The sequence below is a fragment of the Rhyacophila brunnea genome, unplaced genomic scaffold (genome assembly GCF_057557595.1).
Source record: "Rhyacophila brunnea isolate RB1 unplaced genomic scaffold, BYU_Rbru_1.0 scaffold_17, whole genome shotgun sequence".
Taxonomy (NCBI): Eukaryota; Metazoa; Arthropoda; class Insecta; order Trichoptera; family Rhyacophilidae; genus Rhyacophila; species Rhyacophila brunnea.
In genome coordinates this window covers 6275539-6298768 of record NW_028232827.1, presented here as the reverse complement: position 1 = coordinate 6298768, position 23230 = coordinate 6275539, and the positions used below count along the sequence as shown (strand labels likewise).

The 23230-nt window shown below is 34.3% G+C and overlaps 1 protein-coding gene and 1 long non-coding RNA gene across 4 annotated transcripts in view; both read left to right on the top strand.

Moving 5' to 3' along the window:
• The first annotated feature begins 3920 nt into the window (after positions 1-3920).
• LOC147073614 (uncharacterized) lies at positions 3921-6883 on the top strand. Its single transcript, XR_015070381.1, has 3 exons — positions 3921-4017; positions 4147-4236; positions 6781-6883. It is a non-coding gene; the product is annotated as an uncharacterized LOC147073614 (long non-coding RNA).
• An 11697-nt stretch (positions 6884-18580) lies between these two features.
• Positions 18581-23230, top strand: part of LOC147073612 (uncharacterized) — a 142823-nt gene continuing 138173 nt past the window's right edge. For 2 of the 3 annotated variants that reach the window (XM_085944886.1, XM_085944887.1), the window contains exons 1-3: positions 18581-18678; positions 20179-20311; positions 22100-22179. In XM_085944886.1, coding sequence (XP_085801012.1) covers positions 20254-20311; positions 22100-22179 — 138 coding nt within the window. In that variant the 5' untranslated portion in view covers positions 18581-18678; positions 20179-20253. Of the gene's footprint in view, positions 18796-20178; positions 20312-22099; positions 22180-23230 lie in introns of all 3 variants that reach the window. The other variant, XM_085944884.1, reaches the window with a different exon arrangement.

The window sequence follows — 23230 nt, the reverse complement described above, 5'->3', positions numbered from 1 at the left end:
ATGGAGGTAGGATCGTATTTTTTACCACGTTTTTATTAGCTCGTATTCTTGTTTGACCGGTACAGATTTTTTCTTGTTTGTCCAAGATTTTTAACTAACTTCCCGACTAGCTAGACATTTGAAACTTTTAGAATATATAAGAACACGATGCCAATGTATTCTTTTAATACTTTTGGCCATCTTTAAGCGGAATTGAATTCATTTTCAGTAATTAATTCTGTTTTGTATGTTTTGGAAAAAATTCGTTAAAAGTAATATTTACTACTCACTATTATTGGTTGCTAAGTGGGTCCTAGCAACTAAATTATTAATATACACGTGCGTTACTGTGGAAATCAATATGAAATGTCAAAATGACATTTCAGTATTCTATAATATTTATTCAGTATTTCTATTAAGTACAATAAAAAGTTTTTATTAATACATTGAATAGAATTGTCAATTGTATATGATTCAACAGAACATTTATAAACGTGGTATACAAAAGGTTCTTTTTATCTTGTAATTATTTGTAATAATGTTAATAATGCGTCGTGTGCTAATAATTATTGTGTATTAATAATTTCTGATATTATCCTTAATACAACTTATATATATGACCCTCTCCTCTAAAATATAATGTATGACGTTATACACATAATATGCCATATCATTTAATATTAGGTTTTTGATTACATCTAAATTCTTATTTTACTACGGGTAAATAATTATAGTAAGTATTATATATTATATTCATCCTGTTCCTTTGCAAAGCACAATCAATCAGACCACCGCTATCTTTAGATTAATCAATAAAGCCTGACCATAACTTTTTGCACAAGCAACGAGTGGTCCACTGTTCAGCTGTCAAAATCAGATCCCATATTGCTTGACATATTGATTCGCCCTTTCTCGTTTCAAATTGAATTACTCATAAAAAATTCTCAAATCAAATATATTAACTATCAGCATTATTAATAAATAATATACATTCCTGTTATTTATCAGCTGTCAAAGTCAGACTAGTCCTTCACACAAAAACGGGTGGTAATACCTATCGATTTCCAAACAATATGTAGCATTGATCTATGCATTATATTTTTGTAGAAGTTGTGTTAATGCTAGTGTATTATTTATCATGTAACTTATCTATTCAAATCAAACCATTCCCTGTGTGAACACGACAGACGCGTCAGTATGAGCACTCTATAGAACAAGGGAATGACAGTTCATACATAATAATATACAACAACGGGAGGGGCGGAAAAAGTAGGACCAGTCGGCAATGATCAGACACATTATACAAATTATGACTAACATTATACTTATATTACCTAAGTACATAATTATTTATTCATATTGATTTTACACATTTTTTTTAGTTACAATTATTATATTCTATTTGTTTATACATTCAGGCCATACGCATTATTTGTCACCATTCTTACCCCTTACCTCGGCTTTCCTGAAAATAATCATTTTAACTAAGGAACTAACAAGGGATTTGGACATACGGTTCGTTTACCCAAGTGACTACTCGATTAGATTTGGTTAGGTTAGGTTAGGTTAGGTTCTGTAATTCGGTCTTGCAATTGCATTGTTGGTGGACGTTAGTGGAGGACCAATGCCCCAGGGGTGTATCAATCTGATCACCACTCCATACAGATACTTTTTCCATGTTGTCGGCGAAATCACCAATTAGGTACTTAGACACTTAACTAATGTCATAAACGTAATCCGATCCCGGCGGCATCGGTCTACTTAACTTCCCGGTCGGATTTTACAACGTTTTTCTTAGCTCGTATTCTTATTTGTCCCGTGGTTCTTTGTCCGGTACAAATCTTCCAATCGATTTTTAACTAACTTCCTGACTAGCTAGACATTTGAAACTTTTAGAATATATCAGAACACGATTCCGATGCATTTTTTAATACTTTTAGCCATCTTTAAGTAGAATTGAATTCATTTTCAATTAATTCTGTTTTGTATGAAAAGTTATTTCGACACCATTATTGGTTGCTAGGGGTCTGGGGTCTTAGCAACTGATATGACAATGAGAAATCAATATGACATGTCAAGTACAATTTTTTTTGATCGTTTAAGCTAGTCAAGTCAAGTTTATATGGTTCAACAGAAAATTTAAAAACGTTGTACATAAAAAGTAATTTTTATTGTAAATGTAATAATTAATATTGCTTAGGGTCGAAAACGTTTTTTTTAAACGATCGACATATTAACAGTTTTGCTCGGGATCCCTACCTGAGAAGTGGCTTGTTATAAAAGTGAATAAATGTATGGAGAAAATCATAAACTAAAATGTCAACGAATGTTGGTTTCCTCATTACATCCGAGATCTCGCTATTTCCGTGATCGTAATAACCAAATTCGACTGTATTTCGCGGTTGAAGAGATGAGAAGCTCTGACTAGTAAATGTGAATGTGGCACCTGATAGATTTTGTTAATCCCGCCCCCCCCCCTTGCCGCCTTAAAAATCAATGAAAAAAGTATTGTGGATATTTTTCCCTATTTTTTTCTGTGTGCGCTACCGCACACGTACATGCGCTAAGCAGTGATAATTATCACTAAAAATGTGTGTTATTATATTATGAGAGACAATGCCTTATAATATCTTATATTATACATTAGTGAAAGGGCCTTAATTTTTAGCTATAGGGACGAAAAATATAATTTTATTACGTTACCAACATTTTTTATATTTTCAGGTAAACGGCCCAGCTTGCAGTGACTGTCGAAGAAGACAAACGGGAGGGGTAATAATTACATTTAACAGCTATGTACTATAATTGCGACATCTTAAATTTATTCAAAGAATTGGCGTCCTAATTTTTTTAAATGTATTTTCTCCGTCTACTAGAGGTGATAAAACTGGTCGATTTTGAAGACTAAGTATACTTACTACCAGTATAAAAAAATACTTAGTATCAAAACTTGTTCCAAAATACTTACTAGTATTTGGAATACTGTATAGAGCAGTTGGCGTGCGTATGCGACATAAGTCTCATACTAAACTGGAACTAAAACGTAACTCCATAATATTAGTATTTGAAATATCGGCTTCAATAGAATCGCTAAAAATACACTGAACTGGGGTTTTCGAAATGTCCATTTATTATAAAATTTTAAACACATTTTAAATTTATAAACTGTTTTTATGTTATGTTATAATATTCTTTTTAACATAAAATGAACAACAATGGATTTTTTTATTGTAAACTGCGTCACCTCAGTCACCTCACCACAGTTCCGAGGGAATAATATGCTGTCACAGAAAATTTATGACCTATTTTTTCATACATAAGATGATGTCATTTGCATGCATAGACTAATAAATTAAAATATAATTGTATTCAAGTGCTACCTCGCTCGCGCGCATTTTATGTCAATAGTATTGAAAGTCTACCAACTAGCCAGCGACTCGCGATGATATCATCACAAGTTTTTTGGAACAAGTTTATTGGGCCACACGTACTGAGTATGGGTAGTTTCATCCGATACTTGAGTACACAAACTGGTGACAGTATTTCCATCTCACCTCTACTGTCTACAAGTTGGTTCCATGACAAAACAGAACAGCCAGGGGAAAAATAAATCATTCATTTTTGTGAAATCTATTTATTAATTAAATACCTACTTATAAAACACGAAATATATCTATAGAAATCTTTAATATTTAAAAAAAATTAAGTGAAATCATCAACTGTTTATTTGGTATATGTACTTATACTTATACATTTTTTTACAAAACAGTTGTTTTTATAATAGTTTAGATACCAGCGATTATTATACAAGTCACCTTGAGGTTATAAAGAATAAGTATGAGACACTTAGTAACCGAGTGGCAATAGTCGTGCATGATTATCAAAATCAAACAGATAAACGCCGCATCGCAATATATCCACGTGTCATGAGGTTACGCGCGACTGTCGCTAGAAGTACATGGTCTTCATATGCAACATCTGACCGATGTCCTAGAAGGTTTGATTTATGGCTGTGCGGCAGATGAGGCGATTTTAAATGTGAGAGCCGGCTAACATGCGTGGAGGCTACGTTCATTATTATTTTATAAAATCGTTTCAGAGTGCCAATAAAACTTTTCCTGGCACAGCTACATAGCTGATTGTGATTATTATGAATTCTTATTACAGGATTCATCTGGTAACGAGCAGTTGTACTGTTTATTCAGCTGTAAAAAAGTCATCGGCTACTGCATAAACTGCTCGACACCAATCAGCAAGGTAACTCTACTTATATTTTTGTAAATAATTAAAGACCATAAGCGTAGGTCTCAAATGTCACCAAAAAGTACAACTTATAGTTTTCGCCGAATTTCGTTGAATGTTATTGACATGTTGTGAAAATACGCATAGTCTTACACAAAATACACATAAATCATAGTTTTTATTTTAACATGGAATATGTATTAATCATGATCTCCGACGCAAAAGCGTTACGTAAAATAGACGTAGAATAACTATAGACACCCAGCCCGCCCGCGGCCCGCGCCTCGCCCCGATTAATTACCCGCGCCGATTATTTTCATTTTACTTTCAGTAGCCTACATTCTGTGCGACGTATTAATTGTTCGTCTGTTATTATTTCTTCTTTAGTATTATTATTGTAAGTAATTACATAATTTTCATAAAAGTAAAATTGTTTGAATCCTTTGGATTCGGTTACTTTGACAAATATTTTTTTTTTCGAATTTGGACAACCAGCATTCAGAAAATCAGTAGGCAAAGCATGTCCCATTTTAAATAATTCTAGAGTACTGTTCGGTTATACGGAATACAGCGGCAAACACATTTTGAAAATACCCGATATATTCGATTAATTGTTAATTTGGGTTAGGTTTGGTTAGGTTTGGTTAGGTTAACCCAGGGGTCAGCAAACCGCGGCTCGCGAGCCACAAGCGGCTCTTTGCCAAATTCCCAATTCACAATTCTTATAAAAACTTTTGCAAAATTAACAATTTTTGTTTTTTATCATTGATTTGTACACTTGTTATATTATTTATAATGACATTATCGCGAGACTAATTTTCCCTCCGTGATGGTTGATTCAAAATGATATGATTGTTGTTTTAAATCCGCCCATTGTAGAAGTCGACAAATTAAATTTTTCTCCATTTGATATTGACACGAGCACTTTTGAAATACAATTTTATTGGTGGATTTGACAAGCAAAGAGTTATGGAGCTCCAAATGTGTAGGTCTTACCACCAAAATTGAGGATTTGGAGAAAGAAAAATGCAATTTGATTTCACAACACAAGTGCAGCGCTCTAAAAGATCGATATAAGCTAGATACTACGATTTTTAATACAAGAAATAGCTTTCCTAACTCATATTCAAGTCTACATAATAGGTATGTGAACAATCATTTTCAAACATGAACAATATAAATAGCATTTAGATAAGCCAAATAACCGATGAGAATTTGAAGTCGCGCCTGATATTAAAAACTACAAGTTACATACCAAACATACAGAAACTCTCCAAGGAAATGCAAGGAAGGTCTTTTTTACATTAGTTTTAAGGAATGCGTGAAAATTGCATGTACTTAATTCGTATTCTATAAAAATTATATTTATAATTTCCACAATAAAAACATATATTTACGTTAGTTTTATTCGGGAAATTTTCTTTGCTTAATAAATTAACAATAATTATAAAATTTAATTAAATCATTTAAATAAATAATATTTATAACTATATACGTATGGCTTTCGAATTTTTTTTTAACCGTTGTGCCACTCATATTTGGCTCTTTTGGTCCAAAAGTTTGCCGATCCCTGGGTTAACCTAACAAATAATCCAGAATATCGGGTATTTTCAAAATGTGTTCGCCGCTGTATTCTGTATAACCGAACTGTACCAATTCTAGCTGCCAGGGTTTAAATAACCATCATATCGATATTTTCATTCCGGAACTAATATTCAATTTCGTTTTCAAGTTCAGCATAAATATCTTTCTAATTTTACCATAATAATTACCGACAAAAAAATAAACGAATATGAAATAATAGAGTTGATATTAATCAAGTCAATGAATATATTGTAGACAGCGCTCGAAATAGAATATTTTACGGACCGGAGCGCTCAATAGTTTATGAAAATTTTAACAAAGTTATCTAATTGCTTGTGTATTTTATAAAAATAAGTGTGTTATGCCGTGTCCACATTGGCAACAAGTTGCTGGCAACCTCATTAAATTTCGATTAAAATAATTTTTGGTCAAACAAATTTTGATAATTATCGTAAAATTTAATGAGGTTACCAGTGTGGACAAACTTTTAGATTTTTACGTTAAATGACAAATCTAGCCCACTGTCAAATTAATATGTCCACGAGACTGGTGATTTTACGAATCGGATCGGCGCTCCGGTGCGCTCCGGTCTATTTCGAGCCCTGATTGTAGAGTTTATAGAATATGCGAGAATTTTTGACTTCAGGACTTTGTTAGGAGTAGTTAATAGGTAAACATACTAAAAGTCACTGCCCCTGGGAGGTGAGCTTAAGGCGGGACGGGTGTCGAAAGGTCCCATTATTTGGTTTTTTGCTTATATCTCGGAAACGGTGCATTTAGAAAAAAAATGTTTCAAATAAAAATGAAATTTAATTAAATTTCCTATATAATTGTTTCTATACATATTTGTCGAATTCCCAACGGTTTCCGAGATAATAATACGCTATTGAAAATCGATAATGTTCCGAGTACCAGCCTAACACGGTCCATCCCACTGGCGGCATTAATCGCTTACTATGAATCTTTTTTTTATAGAGTAACTATGGAGCATTCTGCAGTACGAATGAAGGTCTCCAGCACCAGAATATGTCTACTTGCAATTTTCTTAAGACTATTAGAAACTAAACACAAAATTGGATACCTACCAAATAAGGGCGGACATGCTCAGCATAGGTCAAAATGCAGCTTTTATGCTATTTTCAAAGCATGATCCTGAACATTCCTTAAACGTTGTAGATAATCTATTTCAGTGGTTCCCAAAGTTGACTGGGCTCCGACCCATCTAACAAAAATTTCCAATCTTGGGACCCACCTCTTAGCTGTCTTAGAAAAAAGAGGGCATAAATATTGGCAATGCTCAGATTCCATAGTGGCGAGTCGTGGAACTACTTAATGCTGTCTTATTTGTTCTAATTGAAATAAAAAAAATATTTTTATACGTGTTACTAATATGAATGAAAGACTGTTGAAATAAGAAACACAACTTAAATAAAATTAAATATTACTTAAATACTTACACCTGCAAGGTTTTTTTTACAAAGTTAAAGTATTTTTATTACATAAAATAGTCTTCTTTTGAACCTCTCGCTCTAATGTTTTAGAATATAGTCATATTTCGGTACATTCGTGTGCAGTGGTGTTAAGATTTTTTACGTTTATTAATTTTTACACGCATTTATCAAACCATCAGTATAATTTATATCGACATTATTATAGTGAAATATTTACAATAAAAAATATATATTGATAATCTCTGTCATCCCAAATTTGACAAGAATTAGGCATTTTATTATTCAAAAAATGGGCAAGATTAACACATTTGAAGATAATTCTAAAGATACTAATTATAAGCTATGTCTGTGACCATTCAAGTGTGATAAACATCCTACGAATAATGATTGCTTTACTTATAATAATTATTGACCTAAGAATAAGGTAGTGTTTTTTTGAAATACGCCATTTCTTTTGGCATTCCCCAGTGGTTAAGCTACAACATACGGCCGTAGCCATAAATTGACAAACTTAGGTCAATAATTATTATAAACCAATCATTATTCGTAGGATGTTTATCACACTTGAATCAGTGACGTCCCTAGACAAAATGCCGCCCCTAGGCAGTGCCATAATGCCGCCGCATTTTTTTATACAATATTTTTTATCATCCGTGCTCGTGTCGTTTCTAGTCACCAATGACGTCGAAGGGCAACGGAAGTAAACTAGGCATCGCAAACCCGACAAAAAATTAAAGTAATTTTAAACCTTTTATGCTAATCAATACCCTTTGTTTCCAACCAGTGAGCTGAATTTTTGAAAAGAAAGATACTCGTAGTTTCGTTATTACTCAGTTTAGGTAGTTATTTCTATATATACCAAATGATTTTCCTCGATTTGCCGCCCTTCGAGTAACTGCCGCCCCCAAGCGACGCTCAATCTGCCTACCCCCACGGGACGTCACTGACTTGAATTGTCAAAGACATAGCTTATAATCAAAATCTTTAGAATTATCTTCAAATTAAAAGAATACTATTTTATGCAATAAAAATTCTTTATGCAGTCATCAAATGTTTAAAATAAATATAAAGGATAATAAGGCTTCAAAATTATATAAGTAAATAGATTATCTACAACGTTTAAGGAATGTCCAGGATCATGCTTTGAAAATACAATAAAAGCTGCATTTTGACCTACGCTGAGCATGTCCCCCCTTAACGATTTTTTTTATTTTAAACATAATGTAAAAACAATAATAAACAATACAATATTAGTAAACAATTAATGTTAATACATATAGTAATGCTGGATTCACAAAGCAGTGCAGTCGACTTATTTGTGTGATGGTATCATTTTAAAGTCGCTACATATTTATAAAATATATTCAATATTGTTATTAGTCATTACACACGACATTATCTGGTGAAAAAAGTAATAAAAACATATGCTACATTTTAAAATACAATTTTATAGTAAGTACACACGCATATTCTTGCTCGATGGTTTTACGCTCATTCCAACATGTCTCAACGTGTGTACCATTTGGCTCGATGGTTTTTGTTCGACATCGAACAAATTGCGCTATCCAAAAAAGATTGAAGGTCCGTAATTCTTGCTCGATGCAGTTTGAGTGAGAGAGTGAAGACGCACCGGCAGAGCTAGTGTGGCCTCGCTCTCACTCGTGGTCGAAGTAGTGGCATCGCGACGGTGGTCTCACGGCGTCTTGTGTCGAGTTGCTCAACTGTGTGGACGCAACGTCGAGCATGCTTCCAAGTCAACATGCTCGATCGAACAAAACCAATGACATTAATATGGACAAAACATCTGGAAAAAAATGACACTCACTTTTTTGTCGGATCTGCCGAATGGCATAATCTGTTCTAACGCCATTACAATAATACAGTGGCGAAGGGTGGAGGTAGGCTGTTAAAATCCGCCATAAATAGTGCACACTAAACTTTGTCAGTCAAATTTATATGTTTTTATTGAAATAAGACTACAATTTACAGATGGTATTGGTTAGTTTTCAAAATTCAATTAAACCCTGCGAAAACCAAGCAATAATAGATAATAGTAAAAAAAATACTCATCTATCTATAAAATATCTAAAATTATGCAATTAAATCATACATAACTTTGGATATTTTATAGATAGAATAATAATTCGTATCTATTATAGTTTGGCGTACGCAGGGTTTAATGAATTAAAAAAATGATCCAACAATATGTGTAATGTGTATTCTTAATCCAACGAAAACAAATAAGTATGTATGAAAAAGTGTGTACAATTTTGTCGTATCGCCTAAAATATACAAATACTATTATGGTTTGGTTTAGGCAGGGTTTAATTTATTTTTAAAAACTAACCAATACCATCTGTAAATTGTAGTCTTATTTCAATAAAAACATACACGTTTGACTGACTATGTTTAAGGTGCACTATTTACGGCGGATCTTAATAGCCTACCTCCACCCTTCGCCACTGCAATAAAGGTGATATTGCTATAAATTCCCGAAGCTTTTTGTTGGGTCTGCCGAACATTGATACTAGAAACACTGTTCTAACGCCATTACAATAAAGGTGATATTGCTATAAATTCCCGATGCGTGATATCGCATAATGAATATTGCGTGACGTCTACCTATGCACGTGCGAATGTTGCTATGAGTGAATTTACTTGCTAGATACTGTACTGAGTGCGTCATCCATTAATAATGTCATTGAGCAAAACCGTCGAGCAAGAACGTGCGTTGGTACTATGCTTTAAAATAATAAATATATTTGCTGTTAGAAATTTCATGTGCACCCTGTTTACCAACACTTTCAAATGACACTAACACGCAATGCCAGAAGAATCCGACAACATTCTACCGATCTTTTTTAAATTTCTCGTAGGTAACATAACTTTTCCATATTTATAATACAATGTCGTAAGATGAAATCATTCTTGGTTATAGGTATTATTGTAAATGATTGTTGATATTAAAAATAATTATAATTAAGTAAGTACAAATTCGTTTCATTTTAGTTAATTATATGTACCTATTACCTAATAGTTCCCTACAAACCAACCTGCCCCGCACCACACTCGGTCTTAATCGAGCGTATCAGGAAGCCCTACGTCTGGATTTGAAGCATCACCAGTTGTATACGCCTGGGAATATCTCAGGAGCAGATGCCCAAAGCTGAGGTCGCCACGCCAAGTGTGCTTTGACTAAGTTTACAGAGACTTTCTAATGAAAGTGTCCACGGGAGAGGGGATCACGGAGAATTAACAAAAATAATAATTCTATATAATTTACATGTCGCACCCTCGCAACTAAACCGCCACAAGTCCTGATTTACGTGTTTTGAGTTAATTACTACGTTTCATTGTCTATCGTTCATAGTATATGTACCAAAAATTTCATATCTCTAAGTCATCAAATTCAAGTCAAAACTTAATTCAATATCTAAACATATTTCAAAAACAGAGTACAATAATGCAAAAGGTAAAAACTTCAAAGCTGATTTTCTATGTTTGACGTTTTTCGGATTGTGGCAGTTTAGTTGCGATGGTGCGATGTATGTAAAAACAACACGGACATAATAATTTACAATTTCAACTGTATTAATTAAGGTGACGCATCAGTGAAACGCCAAATAATGTTCAACTGTACGCGCGACGAAAATTTTTACTTGCTTCGCATTCATTGAGAAATCGTGGAGTCGGACGCACGTCACTTTGCTGCGTAATGGCGACGGGCCAATTAATTCTAAAATCATGTAAAGATGACTAAAAACTTTACCCATTTACTTTAAAAAGCAAACATGTGCAAACACTGAAAACATTAAAAAGTTTTTGTTTTTTTTTTAAGTCAAAGATAAACACTTACAATTATTGTAAAAAATGTGAATATGTCACAGGACCACATCTTATTATTAGGTGCATTATATTTTATGGTCATATTTATTATTAAAATTTAGTTTAAGTTTTCTATTTTTTCTCGTACAGATTTTTGACTAATTCATAGTTTTAATATTTTTTTATGCTTATTTATTTAAAAAAAAAACATCGATTTTTATAAAAAATATATATGTGTGTAACTTGCAATCTTTTTTTTTTAATATCAAATCGAGCATATTGAGACCATACCTAAAATAAAATTTGATATAGGGGCAAGTTGTGTTCCTCTGGACGATTGTTCCTCTGGACAGTGGTGTTTAATCGTAAAGAGGTAATCATATTTTTCTTCTTTCAACACATTCGAATGCACATTTTTACTCCAGGCAAAACTGTCCTGACGTTTAGTCTCATATCTCAAAGTGAAAGACAATCATAGTGTTTGTCTTTTTTTCAATGAAAAAATAAGTAGTTATCAAGTGACTTTTTTATTGTAAAGACGCCTTGTATATGGTACTATTTGATGTCACATAATAGTGTATTGTTTTAGAACGCTTTAGAGCTAATTACCTTATTGATAGCTTAACCCCAAAAAGTATAACATTAAAAACCGTTAAAAATTGCCATGTCATGTTCATATGGACAAATATTTGATTGTTCCTCTGGACACGTCCAGAGGAACAATGCATCATATTGTTATGAACAAAGTAACTTAATCTCTACCCAGTTCGTATTAAAGTGTCACCCAGCAAACTTGGAAAGACAAGGGATCACCTCGTGGATCGTAACTTACTGACAATCTGTCGTAAGCAATTTTAAGTAACAGGTAACGCTCCTCTCAACGATGCTATTTTTACAGAAGATGATTTTTTATCAGCATACGTTAAAGATCGTCCGCAAAATCTTGAACCAATTATAATAAACCAACAGGAGGGCGGCTCTATTTCAGTCATGGAAACAAAGAATTCTGAGTCAATCGAAGTTGCTCAGATGCCAACTGAGCAGTTGCACGAGACATTTTTTTCTTACCTCGAGTTGCAAGAAAATGGTGCATACAAGCAAATTGCCTGAAATAGTTAGTCCTTACCTAAAAGCACCCCCAAAGAAAATCGTCCGTGGAAGTAAACCAGGAAAATCCCGGATCAATATCGGTGTGTTAGTCAATACTAACACACCAGAGAAAAATGCGGTACTGTTAGCGGATACAGCGGAAAACGCATTTTGAAAATAGCCGATAAACTGGATTATTTGTTAGGTTAACCTAACCAAACCTAACCTAACCTAACCTAACCCAACCTAAACTAACCCAAACTAACAAATAATCCAGTTTATCGGCTATTTTCAAAATGCGTTTTCCGCTGTATCCGCTTTAACCGAACAGTACCAAAAATGCATTAATATCAGTGACATTGAAAAGAAAAATAAAATACGAATCTAAAAACAAAATAATACGGGATACGGCCAAAACTTAAACTGAAAAAAGGGATACAATTATTGATTCTGTCGATCTCGGTATCAGCCAAATGCCACAAAAATGCATCGAGAGATCTTAAGTAATGAGTTAATGGTTACTTGTAGCATTTGTAAAAGGTTGGGTACTGAACCTAGCGTACCTAGTAAAATGTGATTGATACATGCCAGTAATACGTTCACAGGTCATGTATTGCTAAGAATCATAGAGAAAACATTCCAGGGAGTGACGTGAAGGTTTTTTTTTGTGTGAAAAGTGTTATATTTGAAATAATGAATCGGACAAATCTGTTAGTAGTGAGTATCTAATAATAATTGCAGATGTACTTACAAAGAGATAAAATTTGACTATTTTGTCTCATTAAATAGTACTTATGTGTAACAATAATGTATTATTTTTATTTTCAATTTAAATAAAAACATTTTGATTAATAAATATCGTTTTATATATAGGTTATTCCTAAGTTAAAAAAATGATTGATTTTGTGCTGTCCAGAGGAACAACACTGTCCAGAAGAACATGACCCTATGTCCAGAGGAACATACATGGGCATGTTCCTCTGGACAATTTAGAGGTTTTTATAAAAGTATCTATATCTCGCTTATTGAAAAACATTCATTGAAACAAAAAATAAAAAGTGATGCATCAATTATCTGAGCTCGAAATAATTTAATATTTTTTTCTAATTTTTTTATAGTTTTTTAGAATAAAGGTCAGGAAAGCTTAAAACTGGAGATTGTCTAGAGGAACACAAGTTGCCCCTTAGTAAATAAAACAAAACTATTTTTGTCAGAAAGATTTAATTTCTACAAAAAATACATAAATTTCGAAATTTCTATACTATAAATTGGTGCAAACTACCATAATTTCGTAATAAAAGAAAATTTAGCGAGCCGAGAAATTGCTCAAATAACGTAACAAAAGCTCTTGACATCTTGATTTAAAATGGAATTTCTTGAAATCGCCCGTTAAGTAAGTATATTGTTGGACAAGGGAGATACCTACATAAAAAAGGCCTCCAAATTTCTCAAATTCTCCGTATTTTTTGTGAGAAACAAAAAACTTTTACATATTCACACGGCCCCCAAAAAGAGGGGCCTGACAGCTTTGTTCTATCCTGGGGGCCAGGTTCAGCATGGTGAGTCGACCAGATAGGTGAGATAAATACGCATAAAATGTTTGCGCTAATAGTAAAAAAAAAGTCGCCTGCGGTGCCATTTTACTTCGGGAATATTAACATTTCAAAATGATATGTGGTTGTGCGATGCGATTTTTTTTTATTACAGTGGTTTATTAACTCAATAATCCAAGTAGATATTATAAATAGGTACCGTACGTGCTAACTGCATAAATAATTAAAAAAAACCCTTTAAAGCTTTTTCTAAAGAGAAAGAGGCTAGGATATTTAGAGGCTAGGATATTTTTATAAAACTGTTGGTTTTTACGTGTTGAAGCAGGGAGCTCAGAAATAATGGGAACTGAAATACCCAACGGGTAATGCGATAGCAGGTAACCGTCTCGAGTAAGGAAGAATCCGTGTTAAACTTACACACGTGTCAAGAATACATTGTACGTCTAATACTGAAAACTGCTCTCGGTTTATGCATTTACGCTCATCTAATGTTGGTGTATTACACACACTCAGTGGCGGCTCTAGCATATTTTAGTAAGTGGGGTCAGATGGGGTGAAATATATAATACTTATAGGCCACGGATTCCAATTTCGCACGAACCACAAGGAAAACAAAACAGTCTTTTTAAGGATACACTTGCAGTCGACCACGTTTTTTTAGTAAATCATTCCGATTTAAATATTTTTTTTTTTTGGTTTCACTAGTTCATACACAATAACTAAATCACTAGGCTGGTGGGGTCCTAATCGTTTCATTTCTAGTTTATCTTCAAATGTCAATGTACTGAACTTATATTTCAATAAATAATCCACCTCATTCATCATAGTACCTACTTAATATTATTTATCAAAATTATTTTACTAACGTGACTATCTACAAATAGTACTTCACAATACATATAGAGAGTGTATAGCTATTAACAAATATAATTTAAAACTTATTTTAATAGATGAATGACCGTTGATCACTATTCACTGACGTCTGACTGGCAAACTAAAACAACTTGTGACAGGATATGCCCCGACCAACAAGATAATATAATAATAATATGTACGTCAACTTTTACCTAGGTACTAACATTTATGCAGGGGTGGGTATAATGAATCGTATCCCCGGACCACCACCAATACATGTAAAGCTAAACGTGTATATGACGTGCTTAATGTTCTACACAGTTATAGCGATAGAGAATTTTGAGAATCATAACTGACAATCGCATATAGCGTCTCATAATTGCTTTGCTAGCATAAATATTTGCTTTGATTTGAACGGGTACGTCTCAGAAGGTCCCGGCCACAGGGAACTCGGTTCTCAGAAGTCACAATCCGACATTATCATTGTACGTATAACTGCTATGTAGGTAGACTGAAGCATTAACAGGGTTGCGCTAAGAAACAAGAATCAAGGATGGGTAAACGGTACAAATAAAATTCATAATTAATTTATACTTAACAAAGTCAATGTATTGTGGCAGGCATGTGTAACATGAATATTTAATTGAATATTAATTAAAGAATGATGGGGGGGACTGTCCCCTTGGTCTCTTAAGGTAGAGCCGCCCCTGCACACACTATTGCACGTGCCTAATGCGTGCTTCATTTTCGTAGGACACACACATTCAAAAACCCTGCTTCAACGTGCGGCGTATTGAATATAGCCGATAGGTATTATATTTATTATCTGTTCTGTGTGTTGAAGTGAATTGGTTTTGAAATTATAATGGGTGGACCGTATTATTATCATTACTCTGAGTGTGGATCACTGGTGAAATGGACCAGTTTTTAACAGACCATAACTTTTTCCCATTATTGTTATTACGTATTTATTTTACTTACAATATAATAAGCTCGAAAACACATTAATTATATATTTAGAATTACAATCCAGCTCTAAAATAAATGGCAGAGTTATTTGAAAAAAAACTCATATAGTGCAGGATCCCATAGACTTCTCGTATACATAATATGCGGAACGCATTCTGACAATTGGAATAGGTTTTAGGGGTCACCAGGATATATTATAATGTCGATGTTGCCAGGCGATATCAGTGGTAAATTTTTTTTTATTGAGGTTTTAATTTTTTTTTCTTATAACCCACCACAAATTGTTCTGAATTCTTCAATAAAACCTAGACCGAATCAGGGATTGATAGAAAATGCAATAATTGTACCATGCCATCGGCATGGTCGTAGAACGGTTCGTCCCATTTGAAAAAATAAAAATAGCGGGAGGTGCAATGTGATTAAAATTATCGATTCTTAGGATCCTGAATGGCTTAAATTATTTTATTTAGTAGCATTTTTTTATAAAATCACCCAGATTGGTTTATTTACTATATCTATGCATATGACATTAGTTTTAGTATTATGGTTAATCCAGAAACAGTGTAGGTTGCATATATAAGTAGGTGAATAAATTAAATAACGATAACCACTAACCACACTAAGTACACATTTTTATTTAAAAAAAAAAGAAGCAACAAGTCAAGTGTTCAAACTGCTACAGTAAGTGCAAAGTAAAGTATCATGATCACAGTTTTTACAAACACTACTTACACATTTGCACAATGATATACATGTCAAAGGCAATTTCTTATAACTACATGATAATGTACGGCAGTTAGAATTACATGTGCATGGTTTAACCTTGCGTTAAGCCTTGGGAGATCGTCCCTTAGATCTGGTGGATTAATTGCAAAGATTTTTTGTGAGCCCTCAAAATAAATTACAGCTTTTTAAATTTATTTGCAAAAATGCCTCACATTCGCAAAAATCAACGAAAAAAGTGAGCTGTACATTTATGGTGGATTTGACGACCACACGCTATGGTTTAAATTGAATGGATCAATTTTCACTGACGCCATTGATTTAAAATCAAAATCATTTAGAAGCAGACTCTAGAATGTTCTGTCATATATTTCATGCTGTAAGAATGCAACATTTGGAGATTATTACAGTCCCGATACAGATGTTTTAATCTTAGGCATTTATTTCTGGAATAAACTTGCAACGATTGGTTGCCGTGGATTATGGTTTGAGGGATCTCAGAAGAAATCCCGTATTTTAGGATGCCATTTGGCAGCTGAATCTCTTGGCGAAAATATTTGTAATATTTTGCCAGCATTTCATTCTTTAACCGGCTGCGATACCACTAGTCGAATATGTACAAAAAAACAAGCTGTAACCATCTCGTTAATGAGTTTTGTTTAAGATGCACTTTCAGCTTTATGAAATGGATTGTTGGAGACCACAGCAGTTTCAAGACCTGGAAAAAGTTTGCACTTACTTATTTATAAACAAAAAACAACAGCGGATGAACTTCGATATAAATTTATTTCCCAAAATATTGGATTTAGTTTAAATTTGTCAAGAGTGATATTCACATATGATTCATTGTAGGTATTTACAATGTTTAAAGGCTTCAGCACAAGTTTATTTATGGAAAAGCTCACCTGATCCACTATTTGAACCTATTGATTCCTAAAACTTGGCTATGAGTTACGAGAAAATAATTTGTATCCAAGACAATTAATCACGAATGGACCTCTAACAAATTATTTAGTTAAACCATGCAAATGTAATTCTAACCGCCGTACATTATCATGTAGTTATAAGAAATCGGCTTTGACATGTATATCATTGTGCAAATGTGTAAGTAGTGTTTGTAAAAACTGTGATCATGATACTTTACTTAAAGCAGTTTGAACACTTGACTTGTTGTTTCTTTTTTTTAATAAATGTGTACTTAGTGTGGTTAGTGGTTATCGTTATTTAATTTATTCACCTACCTATATATGCAACCTACACTGTTTCTGGATTAACCATAGTACTAAAACTAATGTCATATGCATAGATATAGTAAAGAAACCAATCTGGGTGATTTTATACAAAAATGCTACTAAATAAAATAATTTAAGCCATGGAGGATCCTAAGAATCGATAATTTTGATCACATTGCACCTCCAGCTATTTTTATTTTTTCAAATAGGACGAACCGTTCTACGACCATGCCGATGGCATGGTACAATTATTGCATTTTCAATCAATCCCTGATTCGGTCTAGGTTTTATTGAATAATTCAGAACAATTTTTGGTGGGTTATAAGAAAAAAAATTAAAACCTCAATAAAAAAAATTGACCACTAATATCGCCTGGCAACATCGACAATAAATATCCTGGTGACCCCTAAAACCTATTCCAATTGTCAGAATGCGTTCCGCATATTATGTATACGAGAAGTCTATGGGATCCTGCACTAATAGGTTGGCAGCACTTCACCCCGTTTTACGGTACTCAAAAATATAAAGAAATACACTGAATACCAAAGAAATTGGACTCCTCCCTCTTCTTCTTCGTCTTCAATCTCTTTGCTGAATACTCTCAATAATTTTATCTCGCGGACACCATTTGGTAAACGCTGCTGTAAAGCGTCATACATTACTGCATTAAAAGCCGCGTTGACACGGTCCAAGTACGATCCAAGTTGACTTGGACCGAGCGCACTCGTATGAGACAATATCTTTATACTAATTATTCCTATCCAAGCTTGCATGAGTTGGACGCGGTCCAAGTAGCTTGGATAGGAGTAATTTGTATGAAGATGTCCCGCACGAGTGCGCTTGGGTGGCGCTCGGTCCAAATGAACTTGAATCGTACTTGGACCGTGTCAACGCGGCTTAAGCGATGGTGTGGGGGAGGGCACCACCGATCTTGGCCGGGGTCCGTTTCAAGATGTGGGGGCTATGCATTTTTAACATTAGGAATATTAGGATTAGACAATGCGTACTATAATTTTTGACGAATGAGAAAGATGGTATCACCGGTACCTTAATTGGGTGACAAAAAGGTGGCAACACTGCGTTGGACTAGCTGTCAGCTGTCAATTGTTTGTTGTTTTGTTCTGTTGCTAGTGGCAACCGAGAATCACCATTTTGAATTTGAAGCTTGCATTTTTGGTTAGTAATTCTTAGTAGTTGCTTTGTTGTTACTAATGAGATACTTAACGTTGTTAAATGAACGAATCTAGACTTGTATATCTTTGTAAACAATAGAATGTTGAAAGCAAGATGTCGGTAAGTTAGACATTATTAATCATATATAACAAAATCACAATAAAAGGGTTGTTATTATTCCAATTATCTAATGTCAGTACCTACGCCGACGTGGTTACGATTATGATGAATGCTCCTCTATACTGTGCCATCAGAAATAGCTCTTTAGCCATGCAACAGATACCTAAATATATCTTTAAAATAAACTTGTGCTAATTCATCACAAACACTCAGAATATATACGAGTCTTTTAGACCTGCTCTGTGGATAACTTAATTGTCACATTTGAAGTTTCTAGATGGTTTATGAGGTTTTCCTTTAGAGATGTGTTTCTTAAGTTAGGTAGCTTGGCGTCCAAGCTTTGTTTTAGAATATAACACATGCTCATGTGATGAATGTCAGGATGTCGATCGCTTGCTCGATTCGCTAGAGTTTCCCAGGCACGTACATAAGGAATGGGTTTTCGGGTATGAACCCCCAAACATTTGCTTTGAACAGCATGTCTAAAAAACAATACAGCGCGGACGACACAAACGGACATTGAGACGATCCTAATAATTATAATAGATAGGTCGCCAGCATTCGATAATAAGTTTAGAATGTGCCAGATTGCAGTACCTCATAGGTGAGTACCGTAGTCATAGCTACAGGCCAGGTAATCATCACTCAATTTTTTCTTCCTTGTTGTCCAACTCCCTTAACTCAGAGCTCCAGGGCTAGAGCCCTGTCAGCCCCCCTCTTATGGGTGCCATGCTTTCAAATATCAATATTTTTCTTCTAATGAGATACTTACCAATATCTATACTTTCATTTGATACGAAACCAACGGCGGCCATAACAAAAAAATACACAGTAAACACGTATCATCGTGCAAATTGCAAGATTGCATGCATGAATCAAAAAAGTTCAGAAGCTTCTGATTTTTCACACGACAATTGGACTGTGCGATATCTGCTCCTGCGCAGTAGAACGTTAGCGGCGAACTTGCCAGTAAAAAAACAAACTACACCGCGTTATTTTGAGGTTAACCGATTTTCACTACCTGTCAAATAGTACGATAAAATGACAACATCGCGTCTCGCTTACTCTTGAAGAATGAGATTGGCGAGACAGTCTATGTGTAAACAGTTATTATCACGCGCCCAGCTTGTAACGATTAAGGTGGCCATTCAATATAATTAGCATGCTATTGATATGTGGTAATTTAAAAGTAATTATCTATTCAGCAGTCAATGTATTAACACATTGCAATGCACACTATTGGTGCAAGTAAATCCATGCACGTGTACAGGCGTTATAAGTGTCAATACTTTTTCTTTCAATATGATAACCCTTGTTCACAATTTAATACATCTAAAACAATATTCATCTCAATAAACTAATAACCTACTTAATGATTTTTAGGTTATCAATGAAGAAGAACTTCAGTTTACTATTGGAAAAGTTAGAAGAGTGAGAAATCGAGAAAGGGAACACAAGATGTGGAAAGAATTTTGCTCAAAAGAATTGTTTGATCCCGTAATAACATCAACAACAGGTATGTGTTAATTTTAACATGTATGTATTTCCAAAAAGTTCACTGTCATTCTGAGGGCTAAGACACACAGCACTGCAATTTGCAGCGAATTGACGCAAAACTGTGGTGGTTCTTGGTTGATTCCGGCTTTGTGGCACCACGACGTATGCCTTGGTCGTGCCGCCTATTCGAAGCTTGCATTCTGATAGTATTACTTTACGGTAGTGAGTTATGATATCGTCACTGTTCTGGCAGTAGACACTAATTCGAAAAAATGACATATTGAGTTAGTTATACCAAAATGTTCCTCATTTCAAACTTTACCGTCTGGAAACCTTCTTAACAAATAAACAGTCTTTATTTTAAAGTCATCCTTTTTACGATTACTTAATAAACTCACATGATAGACCATATCAAACATTTTAACAACTCCAAAGTCAAATTACTCAAAACTAGTATTCTCCAGTTAGTGTGTTCTGCCAGAACAGAGACGATATCTTACAAAGGCTCAGAGCAACCGTATACCTACTGAGCTTTGAGAACAGATATTTGCGACAGGTACTTGGTGTGCGGTGGTGGTATGACTTTAAGAGTGACAAGGAGATAAGAAAGCGGACCGAGCAGCCTCTCACCATGCTGATAATGAAGAGGCGACCTTAAACCTGGCTACACATGTCTAAAGAGAAATACAACCTGACTTGCCTGTTCTTTAAGCCAACCAAATTTCGCCAACCTAGAAGGCCGCTAAATAGTATCTACAGAGTGTATACGGCGAAACTAAAGGATGCTGGTATTACCTGGAATGACATAAGAAAACTGGCAAGCGACACAGGCGCATTGTGGTGTCTATATGCTCCAACTAAGAGGCGAACATGGTTAAAGAATTGATCCTAAGTCATTTAGCCAAGCTTGAGATGAGATGTAGTGTAGGTTAGTGGCGAGGGGTGGAGGTAGGCTGTTAAGATTCAACATAAATAGTGCACACTAAACTTTGTCAGTCATACTTATTTGTTTTCATTGAACTAAGAATACAATTTGTAGATGGTGCTGGTTAGTTTTTAAAATTCAATTAAACCCTGCCTACCGGTGTAGGCAAAGCCTTACAGAGACCATACAAGGTCTGGAGCAACCAAAGATGTTGAAGAAAACTTTCTTCTATATAGACGGAGTCTAAAAATATCAAAGTAAACCGTGCATTAATCGACTTTGTTATATACAGTGCTACCAAGACGTTATGATGTCTTTCTAATAGACTTGAAAAGTGAGGTTCCTAAAATTTACAAGCCCATGTTAGCTGCCACTCCTGGCTTTTGGCTTCATCGTCCAGAGAAGGTTTTCTTAAAATCTAACTATTGTACAACAGTTTAATACGACCCGCCGCCAGATACGGGACTCGTTACCATGCTAAAACTTCACCAATAAACAGACTCCAAAGATAGTAATCTTTTTATTTAACCTTTTCTATGCCTCACGATATTACTATGGCAATATCTGACAGGCAGCAGATTTTTAACGACACACGTTGAATGGAGAGCCAAGCTCTTACTACAATCGCTGTAATACTGATAATTTGTGGCTTAGTATTTCATAATTATTATTCAAACAGATGTCACTGTGTGTTTAATTTTTTAGATTATGCAAATCAATCAACAGTGGCCAGTAATTTGAGTTTAAAGTCGAACGAGATAACTCGCGAAATTTGTATGTGCGGCTTGCGATCACGGCCTCATAGAGCGGAAAAACTTGCTGAAGGCATAGAACCGGTAACAAATCAAACCAAGGGTAATAAGTTTGTATGTATTATTTCAGATGAAGCGTGTGGGATAACACGCAGAATCAAGCCAGCTGTTGAGAAGAAGGATGACACATACTATCAACATGAACCAATCGTAAGTTTGTAAAAAAAAATTTAAAATATAACATTCTTCATTGAACATTCTTGTGAATTTATATGTTAAATATTTTTTTTTTTTTCGACCATGTCCGATCTTAATAGGATCATATGGGCCTCCATAGAGTAGAGGTTTGTATTAACAGATTTTGTTTTTTTACGAGAAATGGATGTCAGCCACTTGCTCAACCTATTAGGTCCATACCCTGACTCACACACAAATTGAAAAAAAATATGTGTACTTGCCAGACCCAGGATTCGAACCTGAGACCCACGGCGTGATAGTCCAACGCTTAAGCCGAGCAGCCACCGTGGGTGTTAAATAATTACAAGATAAAAAGAACTTTTTAAATACAACATTTTAAATTTTCTGTTGAATCATATAAACTTGACTTGACTAGCTTAAACGATCAAAAAAATTTGTACTTGGTAGAAATACTGAATAATGAAATGTCATTTCATATTGATTTCCATAGTAACGCACGTATATATTATTTAATAATTTAGTTGCTTGGATCGCTAAATAACTTTTCATACAATACAGAATTAACTAAAAATGAATTCAATTCTACTTAAAGATGGCTAAAGGTATTAAAAAAATTCATTGGCATCATGTTCTGATATATTCTAAAAGTTTCAAATGTCTAGCTAGTCGGAAAGTTAGTTAAAAATCGATTGCAAGATTTGTACCGGACAAACAACCACTGGACAAATAAGAATACGACCTAAGAAAAACATTGTAATAATGTAAACTATTAGATAGATCCTGACGTCTGCTAGCAAGGTAATTGATACCTTAATTTAAAATCACAAAGTCAATTACCATAATTAATGCAATTTCAAGATTTAAATACTATTTATTTGTTAATTTCATCATAATTAGATGGAACACACGTGGCTCTGCTGGTAAAGCACATTGGTGCTCTCGGACCAATACGACATCATACTTTGTGATCGGCGTACGCATGGCGAAACCGATTAGTACGGTTTCCGTTGTTTTAAAAAGTTTTACGTTAATTTTAAGTCGGCTAAATATATTGTCGGGATGC